This window comes from Muscardinus avellanarius, assembly GCF_963383645.1.
Source record: "Muscardinus avellanarius genome assembly, chromosome: 19".
Lineage (NCBI taxonomy): Eukaryota > Metazoa > Chordata > Mammalia > Rodentia > Gliridae > Muscardinus > Muscardinus avellanarius.
Window position 1 is genome coordinate 4,763,828 of NC_137805.1, and position 11,510 is coordinate 4,775,337.

The following is an 11,510-nucleotide window of genomic DNA, read 5'->3' on the forward strand; positions in this document are numbered from 1 at the left end:
CTTTGTATTCCTATGAATTAAAAACTATTCTGAGAACTGCATATAAGTAGCATTCTGTAGAACTTGCCTTGTTTTGTGATGGGCTTATTTCACGTAGCATGGTGTCCTGAAAGTACATCCATATTGCTACACATGCCACAGTTTATTTTGAAGGCCCTGTAATATTTCATTGTGTGTATGTACCACATTGTTTACTTGTGCACTGATGGTTTTCTTGCACCTTTGTGTGTTTTTTCACAATCTGCTATGAGCAAACATGCACGAATATCTGTTTGGCCTGTGTTTTCACTTTATTTGGATTCCCAGAGATGGAATTGCTGGATCCTACATTAATTGTATTTTTTCATTTTTTAAGGAACTGCCATACTATTTTTCTTATTTATTTATTCATAATCATATTGGGATAAAGAACTTGTGTGTACATACATGTACACATCACCAATTTAACTGCTACCCAGTTCCCACCCCATTCTCTCCCCATCCCTCCTTCCCTTGCTTGGCTTAGTGGTTGACTTCGATATGTTTAAGTACATGGCGTGTTTTAGAGAATGTGCTTCTTCCCCCCTCCCGTTCCCTCATTTAGGTTGTCTTGTTTGCTCCTCTATAGGATTTCCTTTTTCATCTAGAGTTCCTCCTATGACCAATTTCTCCTTACCTTTCACATATTAGGGAAAGCATCGGATTTCTTATTTTTTGTGCCTGACTAATCTCACTTAGCATAATGTCCTCCAGTTCCATCCATTTTCCTGAAAATGATGTAATTGAGTTTTTTTTGATGGCTGAGTAAAATTCCATTGTGTACATATCCCACAGTTTTGTAATCCATTCATCTGTTGATGGACATCTTGGCTGGTTCCATAGTTTGGCTATGGTGAGTTGTGCAGCTATGAACATAGATACACATGCATTAGTTTGGTAGTTTGGTTTCTTTTCTTTTGGGTAGATACCCAGAAGTGGTATTGCTGGATCAAATGGTAGATTTGTTCCCATTCTTCTGAGGATTCTTCATACTGTTTTCCAAAGTGGTTGCACTAATTTGCAATCCCACCAACAATGTTTTAGAGTTCCTACTTCTCCACATCTTCACCAGCATCTGTTGTTGTTTGTGTTTTGTATGATTGCTGCTGGAGTTACAAGCATGTGCAACCACGCCTGGCTTTGGTGTATAATTTCTAATAGTAGTCTTTTTTTTTGCAGTACCAGTGATTGAACCCAGAGGCATTCTACCTCTGAGCTATAACCCCAACTCTATTTTTTATTCTTTCTTTCTTTCTTTCTTTCTTTCTTTCTTTCTTTCCTTCCTTCCTTCCTTCCTTCCTTCCTTCCTTCCTTCCTTCCTTCCTTCCTTTCTTCCTTCCTTCTTTCTTTTTTTGGGGGTACTGGGGATGGAACCCTTCTTGGGCTACATTCCCAGACCTAGTTTATATTTTTTTATTTGGAAACAGGGTCTCTTAAGCCAGCGAGGCTGGCTTCGAACCTGCTCGATCCTCCTGTCTCCGCCTCCCAAGCGCGGGGATTACAAGCGTGCACCATCATGCCTGGCTTTATTCTTTATTTTGAAACAGGGTCTCCTAAGTTGCGGAGGGCCTTACTAAGTAGCTAAGGCTGGTTCCAAACCAGTCTTGAACCTGCTATACAGCTTGTCTCCACCTCCCAAGTCCTGGGATTACAGGCATGCACCACTGTGTCTGTTTATGCCTTTTGATATAAAGTGGGTTTCTTTTAGATAAAATTGTCTTGATTCATGCTTGTAAATTTATTTTGCCGATCATTGCTATTTAATTGGATAACTTAAAGAATTTATGTTGAAATTAATTACTGATGGGAAGAAATTCTATTATTTATAATTTTTCTGTATGTTTTATAACTTCTGCCTCATCTCTTTTGTGTTTATTTTTATATTTTTGTGAAATAGCTTAATTCTCTTATTTCCTTCTGTGCATATCATCTTGCTACTGTATTTTTCATTACCATGGGATTACATTTCATACCTTAAAATTATAACACTCTGAATTCATTCTAGCCTAATTTCAGTGACATACAAAAATTTTGTTTTATTTCTTTTCCTACCTGCTTTCAGTTACCAGTGTCACAAACTTACATAATTTCTCATTGTCTTTCCAAAGCAGACTAATATTTTCAAAGTATTAGTCTCCTAAATCATGTATGCAACAAAAATAGAATTAGAAACCAACACCTTTATCAGAATTCTTTATTTTTTCATATCTTTGAGCTACTGCCTAGTGTGTGTGTGTGTGTGTGTGTGTGTGTGTGTGTGTGTGTGTTACTGTGGATTGAACCCAGGGGCATACTATCTCTGAGCTATACCCCCAGCCCTATTTTATTTTTTGTTTCAAAACAGAAGCTTGCTGGGTTGCTGAGTGTATTACTACTTGCTGAGGCTGTCTTTGAACCTGTGATTCTCCTGTTTCAGTCTCTCAGGTTGTAGGATTACAGGCATGTGCCTCCTTACTCTGCTCTGGTGTCTTTTTATTTTAGCCTGACAGATTTCCTGCAGCATTTCTTACAGGATAATTCCAGTGGTAATGATACTGTCTCCGTTGCTATTTATTTGATAGTATCTTAATTTGTTCTTCATTTTGAAAGAAACTTTAGCCAGATCTAGATTTTTTTTCTTTTTGTGGGTCTGGGAATGAAACCCAGGGGCATTCGACCTCTGAGCTACACCCCCTACCCTATTTTGTATTCTTTATTTTGAAACCGGGTCTCTCTGAGTTGCAGAGGGCCTCACTAAGTAGCTGAGGCTGTCTGCAAACCGCCATCCTCCAGTCTCAGCCTCCCGAATGCTGGGATTACAAGCGTGTGCCACAACGCCTGGCTAGATCTAGAATTCTTGGTTGACACTTTTGTCTTTTAGCACTTTGAATATATCCACCCACTACTTCTGTCTCCCTGACCTCCCAAATGCTGGAATTACCAGTGTGTGTCACCACACTGTTCATATTTATGGGTTATGATATGATGATTTGATAGATGTAAACAATGTGTAATGATCAAGTCAGGGTATTTTCTACATATTGGAAACCGTTAGATTCTTCCTTTTATTTTGCAGTATTATATTCATTGTTGCACATTTTACCCTAGCATGCTACAGAACACTAGAACTAATTTCTCTTGTCCAGTTGTACTTTGAGATCTGTTATCTAACCTCTTTCCTTCCCTTCTTAGTCTCTACCTGTTCTGCTCTCCTCTTCTATGAGATTATCTTTCACAAATGAGTGAGCACATGCAGGATTTGTCTTTCTCTGCTTGGCTTATTTCATCTAATAGTGTTTTCTAATTCCATTCATGTTGCTGCAGATGTCAGGATTTCATTCTCATTTGTGGCTGAATAAATTGTGCGTATAACATTGATGAGTATCTTGGTTGATTATCTTGGTTGCTGTGAATATAACAAATTCCTTTGCTTTTCCTTTGAATATATATCGCCTAGTGGGATTGCTGGATTATCTGCTAGTTGTATTTTTAGTTTATTGGAGAACTCTGTACTGTTTTCTATAGTGAATATGTTAATTTACATTATTACAATAATGTATAAGATTTCCCTTTTACTTTTTATTTTTTGATGATAGCTATTCTAACTGGACAGAGATGGTATCTTATTGTGGTTTTGATTTTCATTTTCCTGATGATTAGCGTTACTGTGTTTTTTTCATATACTTATTGGCCCTTTGCATGTCTTCATTTTAGAAATATGTGTTTAAAATATTTACACATTTTGCTGGGCGTGGTGATGCACGCTTGTAATCCCCGCGCTTGGGAGGCGGAGACAGGAGGATCGCACTGGTTCGAAGCCAGCCTCACTGGCTTAAGAGGTGGGGTCTAGTTTCATTCTTTTGTATGTTTATATCCATTTTCCCTAGACTATTCATTAGAAACTTTTATTTCTTCAACATATGTTCTTGGTACCTTTGTCAAAAACCAATTGACTATATCAATTAATTTTTGGGTTTTCAAATCTGTTCATTTGGTCTATATGTCAGTTTTTATCCCAGTACTATGCTGTTTTAATATAGCTATATATATTTCTTTTTTTGTGGTGCTGAGATTGAACCCAGGGACATTCTATCTCTGACCTACATCATGAGTCCTACTTTATTTTTTATTTGAAAACAAGGTCTTGTTAAGTTTTTGAGAACCTTGATAAATTGCTGAGGCTGGCTTTGAACCTGCAATCTTCCTATCTCAATCTCCCAAGTACTGGGATTACAGGCATGTTCTACCATGCCTGGCTCAATCTTAATTCTCCCAGTATGTGAACATGGAATGTCTTTCCATTGTTTTGTGACCTCTTTAATTTCTTTCATCAGTGTTTATAATTTTTATTATAGAGACCTTTCAATTCCTTGGGTAAATTTATATATGTCAGTTTTTTTGTAGTGTTCTTCAACTTTTCTATATACAAAATCATGTCATTTGCAGTCCATAATAATTTCAGTTTTTCCTTTCCAATTTGGCTGCGTTTTGATTCTTTTTTTTGCTTAATTGCTTTGTATAATTCTTCCAGGATGTTTAGTAAGAGTAGTAAAAATGGATGGTATTTTTTTTTTTTGGTGGAACAGGGGATGGAAACCTGGGGCACTGTATTGTAAATTCAAGAGGAAATGTTTTCAGTTTTTCTCTATTCACTATGATATTAGCTGTGGTCTTGTCCTAGAGCCTCTACTGTGTTGAGTATATTTCTTCTCCATTCTTAGTACATTCTCCACTACCCCTGGCGAGTATATATTTTTTTTACTCCAAACTTTTTGAGAGTTTTTATCATGAAATTATACTCAGTGAGATTGGCTATGTTTTCTGTCTGTATTGAGATGATCATGTAAGTTTTTGTTCTTCATTCTGGTGTTGTGCTTTATTATGTTTTGATTTGTATATGTTGAATCATCTTTGTATTCCTAGGATAAATCCAATGTCATTGTGGTATATTATCTATTGATGTGCAGTTGTATTCGGGTTGCCAGTATTTTGTTGAGAATTTTTGCATCAATGTTCATTAGGAATGGACTATTTTGCTGTTGATGTTGAGTCTTTGCCTGATTTTGGCATCAGGTTTATGTTGGCTTTGTACAATGAATTTGGTCTCATTCCTTCCTTTTCAAACTTTTGGAAAATATTGAGAAGAATTGGAATTAGCTCTTTCTTTGATGTTTTGTAGAATTGAATAGTGAAGTTGTGACGTCCTAGACTTTTGTTAGGAGGCTTTTTATGTCCTGAAGGTGAATTATTGGGTTGCTTATTTGAAATAATCATATATCTTCATCATATATTATTTTCCTTTGTTTCTTTTTTAAAACAAATTTTGACCTAAATTCTGATTTATCTGACATAAGGAACTATTTTTGCTTTCACTTCTATTCACTTTCATTCTCTGCATCTGTTTACTAGTGAGGTAAGTTTCTTGTAGGCAACATATTATTGGGTCTTGTGTTTTTATTCATTTGGTTACTCTGTCACTCTCTCCATATATATACATATATATATATATACACACACACACACACACACACACACACACACATTGCATGATATTAAAATATTAATATGTATTTATATGTATTTTGTGGTACTAGGGATTGAACTTGGAGACATTCTATCTCTGAGTTATCTTCCCAGGCCTGTCTTAATGTTTTTATTTGGAAATAGTGCCTCATAAAGTTGCTGAGGGCCTCGCAGGGTTGCTGAGGCTGGCCGCGAACCTGTGGGTCTTCCTGTCTCAGCCTGCCAAGTATTGGGATTACAGATGTGTGCCACCACACCCAGCTAGTCTTTATTTTTTGATTGGGGAATTTGGTTAATTTGAGTTAAAGGGTATCACTAATAGGTCAGAACTTAACTATGCCATTTTGTTAATTGTTTTGTATATTATTTTTTCCTTTATGTTCTGTTATTATTTATCTTTATGATGTGGTGATTTTATGTAGTGACAAGTTTGACTTTTTAAATTTTTTTTTGTTTTACCAGTGAGTTTTAGTCTTTATGTTGTCATTTGAATAATTATCATCTTTTGCTTCTAAATGTAGTATGGCCTTAAGTCTTTCTTTTAAGACTGGTTTTGTAGTGAATAATTCTCTCACTTTTTTCTCACTTGGGAAAGACTAATTTTCTTTCATTTTAGAAGGATTTGTTTTCTGGGAATAATATTCTTGGTTGGCAATTATTTGTTTTTTCCTTTCAGGAATCAATATATAATTTCATTTTCTTCTATCCTCTAAAGATGCTTTTCTCTTGTTTTTATTATTGTCTTTGACTTTTAATGGTTTGACTGTAATACACTTGGGGACTGTTTTGGTTGAATCTTGTCAGGATCTTTTGAATTTTCTGGCTCTGAATGTCTATATCTTTCAAAACTTGGGTATGTGAGGGTGATCTGACTGGCTGGGTGGATGTCCCTTTCTTCCCTCACTGTTCTGTGTGCATCCCTCCCAAAGCTACACTCTCGGTCAAAGAGGACGACCTTCCCCGAATGGAGGAGGACCGGTCTTCAGTCAAAGTTGTATGAGTAGCTGTGCTCCCCTGGTAGAATGTCCAAACAGCCTCTCAAAACTTGGGAAATTCTCATTTATTATTTCATTAAGTAGATTTTCAGCGCCTTTACGCGTCTCTTTTTACCCCAGGAACTCCCATGTAAATATTTGCTAGCTTAAGGCTTTCTTTATTCTTTTTATTACGTTTTTTATTTCTCCTACTCCTTCTCCTCCTCCTTCCTTTTTTTTTTTTTTTATTTCTTATTTTGTGGTACTGGGGGTGGAACCCAGAGTCTTTCTACTTCAGGCTATCCTCCCAGACCTATTTTATATTTTATTTGGAAACAGGGTCTCACTAAGTTGCTGAGAGCCTCATTAAGTAGCTGAGGCTGGCTCTGAACCTGTGCGATCCTCCTGTGTCAGTTTCCCAAGCTCAGGGATTATAAGTGTGTGCCACCAGCCCGGCTTCTTCTTCTTTTTTTAATCCAGCTGAGTTATTTCAAAAGTTCTGCCCTCTCTCCCTTTTAGTATTTGATATTGAACACAGAGGCACTGGACCACCAAGCTACACCATCAATCCTTTTAACTTTTATTTTGAGACAGGGTCTCTTTAAATTGCTGAGTCTAGCCTTGGTCCAGCCTCCAAAGTACCTAGATTGTGGTGTGTGTCAGAATGCCTGGTTAAGACCTATGTTCAATTAAGAAATTATTTTTCTTGTTTGTGAAGTTTTTTTTTTCTTTTTCTTTTCCTGGCTTAGGGTTTGAACCCAGGGCCTCTTGCATGCGAGACAAGTGTCCTATCACTGAGCTGCATCCCCAGCCTTGTTATTGATGCTTAAGATTTATCTATTTTTAAAAATGATTTTAAGCCGGGCGTGGTGGTGCATGCATGCAATCCCCGTGCTTGGGAGGCTGAGACAGGAGGATCGCACAGGTTCGAACCCAGCCTCAGCTACTTAGTGAGGCTCTCAGCAACTTAGTGAGACCCTGTTTCCAAATAAAATATAAAATAGGTCTGGGAGTATAGCCCAGAGGTAGAAAACCCCTGAATTCCACCTCCAGTACCACACACACACAAAAATAAATAAATAAAAAATGATTTCAGCTGGGCATGGTGGCACATTCTTTTAATCCTAGTACTTAGGAGGCTTAGACAGAAGGATTGCAGGTTTGTGGCCAGCCTTAGCTACTTAAGCACTCTTCAACTTAGTGAGACTGTGTTTCAAATAAAGAATAAAAAAAAAAAAATAGGGCTGGGGGTGTAGCTTGGAGGTAAAATGCCTCTGAATTCAATCCCCAGTACTGCTTAAAAAAAAAAAAAAGATTTCTACTTCTTTGTTAAATTTTCCCTTCTGATCATAAATTGTTTTTCTAATTTGGTTAAGCTATGTATCAGTAGTCTTTCATATCTTAATAAGTTTACTTAGGATCATTATGCTGGATTCCTTTTTAAGTATTTCTAAAACTTCCTTTATATTGGGGCCTGTTTCTGGAAAATTATTTTGTGATGCTTCCTTTATTTTCCATGCATTCTGTTTTCCCTACACTGATGTCTGCACATTTGAGTTAACAGTTGCCTCTTCTTATTTTTATATACTTTTATTGGTGCATTATAAATTCACATCATAATGTAAATCGTGTTGACAATGACATACATGTACACAGCGCTTGGTTCCCCCTTCCCTCTCCATCCCCCCTTTCTCATATATGGTATTGAAATTGACATCAGTATTTTCACATATGTACACAAAATTGATGGCAGTAATTTCTTCAGTGATTCTCATTCTTTCCCCGCTTTACCCTAGATCACCTCCTTGACTCCACTGAGGTTTCTTCTCCATTATTTAGAGTCCCTCTGGTATCCCAATTACTCCCTCTCTTTTGCCTATTAGAGAAATCATATGACCCTTCACTTTCTGTGACTAGCTAATTGTAATTTACATTCTCCAGGTCCTTCCATTTTCCTATAAATGACACAATTTTGTTCTTTCTTCTTTTTTCTTTATTCCATTTTGTGGGTATTTTCTATTTTTGTAATCCATTTATCTGTTGATGAACACCTAGGTTGATCCCATAATTTGGCTGTTGTGAATTGTGCCACTATGAAGTTGGGTATGCATATAGTAGTTCTCTGGTCTTGGCCCTTTGGAAAGATACCCAGGAGTGGTATAGCTGGATCATATAGTGGGTCCATTCCCAGTTTTCTGAGAAATCTCCACACTGATCTCTATGGCAGTTGAACTAATTTGCAATTCCATCAACAGTATAAAGAGTTTCAATTTCTCCACATCTTCACTAACATGTATTGTTTTATGACTGCTTGATGATTGGCATTCTCTTTGGGGTTAGATAGAATCTCATTTTAGTTTTGTTTTGCATTTTCCTGACTGATAATGATGTTGAACATTTTTTCATGTATTTATAGGGTATCTGTATTTCTTCTTTTTTGAAGTGTCTATATTTATTAATTAGTTTATTTAGTGATACTGGGAGTGGAACCCATAGGCTTTCTACCTCCGGGCTATACTCCCACACCTATTTTATATTTTATTTGGAAACAGGGTCTCACTAAGTTGCTGAGAGCCTCACTAAGTAGCTGAGGCTGGCTTCGAACCTGTGCGATCCTCCTATCTCAGCCTCCCAAGCACGGGGATTACAAGCGTGCGCCACCACGCCGGCTTGAAGTGTCTATTTAGTTCAATTGCCTTTTTCTTGATTGGAATATATATATATATATTTTGCCTCTTCTAATTTTTATGGAATAGTTTTTGCTACAAGAAACTTTTAGGTGTCAGTTGGTTTTTTTCAACTATAATCAACATCAATGGTATGTGAAAGTACCTCAGTGTTTCTGTAGGTAGTTGTGTGACTTTGCATTGCTACTGAACCAACTCCCATGAAGGTGAGTTTCGATGGCAGTTGTACCAGCTTGACACTCGGGCCACAGCCGGGGAAGGGTATGTCCTGATGTTCTGATGGTGGTGTCATTGTAGTAGTGGCAGCTGTGACCCTGGGTGTACAGGCTATAGATGGATCCAGCTTCTAGCTCCCTGATAAGTGTTAGTGGTGTCAGCAGCGGCCTTGATGTTGGGGGTATTGTCTTTGGAGGGGTTCTTTGGCAGTTTGATTGTAATGTGCCTTGAAATGGGCTGTGAGTTTTCCTACTTTGAGTTTTTTGAGCCTCTTTGGTGACTTATTCATGACTTAGAGAAATTTGGCAAGTTTTCAACCATTATTTCTTCAAATCACTTGTTTCCCTTTCACTGTCTTCTCCTTTTGAAAGTCCACTGAGTGAGTATTTTCAAATCTATGCAAGGGCACCAATCAGACAAAAAGTTTCTACAAGATAGTTCTTTTTCTCCTTCTAGTCCCTTTTGCCTCTTCCTCCCTTTCCTTCTTTCCTCGTTCCCTTCCTCATGTTCTGCTATGGCCAAGGGCAATCCTGCCACAAACAGTTGCTACTGGAATAGAGGGAGGATGTGCTCAGTGGTGGTTTAGCATTTCTATAAGAGTAAATAGTTCTACAGATTCCCAACTTATTTATTTTCTGTAAAACTTTCTACTTTTAATGTACAGATCTTCATAGTGCAACAGTAGCTTTAGTCTTTGGTCCATTCCTCCTAAATTCAGCTGAGTATTTTGTGTAAGTATTTAAATCTTTAAAGGTGGTATTTCTACATTTTATTCACCATTTTCAATAATATTCAGTGGGATATTTACTCTGAACTTAGACTGATATTCTAAGAATATACTAGTAAACTCTTTAGTTTACTTTAGTTTATATGTTCTATTCTAATTTATAGCTTCTTTAATCAGCTGAGTCTAATTGTGTGTTGAAATCTATAAAGCAAGTTTAAAATTTATGATATATAATTTGTAGAATATAATTTACTATGATTATAATATAAAATATTGTTATATAATGAATTATACATTATTACAGTATAGTATTTTATAATTATAACGGTAACATGTCATGCCAGGTAATATTCTATAATCATATTAGAAACTTGTTTGCTTCCTATTCAAATCTGGTCATTTATGATCTTATGCTCCTTAGTCATGTTCTTTATATCTTTTGTTTTTCATGTCATATATTTTGTATCTGAATTTTGTAGATCTAAGGTATTTGCAGGTTAGATTATGCTTTCTGGTATTTGGCTGATGTATTTCTTTTATCCTTGGTGATTTATTTCTTATGTGTGTTGAGATTCTTTCTTAGCTCTGTTAATTGAATTCTTTGAGGTCTTGGTAAGTTAAGGTGTATGTTTTTAGGGAGTATTTGCAGTTATATGTGGAGGCCTTTTAAAGCACTTCCTCACTGAGATCATTCCTCCTCCCCAGTCACATGGATAATATGAATTCTCCATATATATCTGAATACCCTCCTTAGTTAAAATATTTCCAGGGAGTCTTTTTCCTCCTTTACATCTAAAGTCAAAGCTGTGACTCGCCACTTTCTTGTTTCACAGTATAAAGTGGCTCCTTTTTCCTTTCCCTTTTCACTAAGTGTTTCATCCTTTGGGGTTCTCTCCATTCTTTACGGATACTCTTCAGTATGTTTTCTAATGCTTTATCCTCTCCAATCTTCATCTCTTCTCCCAATGCACAGAGGGAGAAACCAGACGTGACGTGAATCAGCAGATGTTCCTGGGTAGTGTCTGCTTTCAGAACTCAATTGTCTCTCTTGGCTTGATTTTTTTTCTTATTTTTTTTAACCTTAGATTATTTTTTTTAGTCCCTTATGTCAGGATATATTGAAAAGACTTTAAAATGCTTAATTCAGCATTCTTAAGATTTCTTTTTTGGGAATTCTGTTCAGGCTATTTCATTTACCTCATTGCCCTAATAATTTTCAAATGATATTTTTAATGTTTCTTTTATAGGATTCAGTTTAGCTGCATTTAAAAGAAACAAGAGGAAACTAGAGCTGGCAGAAAGGGTGGAGACAGATTTCATTCAACTAAAGAAAAGAAGACAATCAAGTGAAAAGGTCAGGAGGTGTTTGAACTATTAATGTATAAG

General features: G+C 36.5%; 1 protein-coding gene across 3 annotated transcripts in view; it reads left to right on the plus strand.

Moving 5' to 3' along the window:
• The window catches only part of TASP1 (taspase 1), a gene marked incomplete at both ends in the record, with an annotated part of 259,575 nt that overhangs the window by 59,429 nt on the left and 188,636 nt on the right, over nt 1-11,510 (plus strand). For 2 of the 3 annotated variants that reach the window (XM_080716070.1, XM_080716071.1), the window contains one exon: nt 11,372-11,478. The exons of the other annotated variant lie outside the window; for it this stretch is intronic. In XM_080716070.1, the coding sequence (XP_080572196.1) occupies nt 11,372-11,478 (107 nt within the window). The remainder of the gene's footprint in view (nt 1-11,371; nt 11,479-11,510) is intronic. 3 annotated transcript variants of the gene reach the window in all.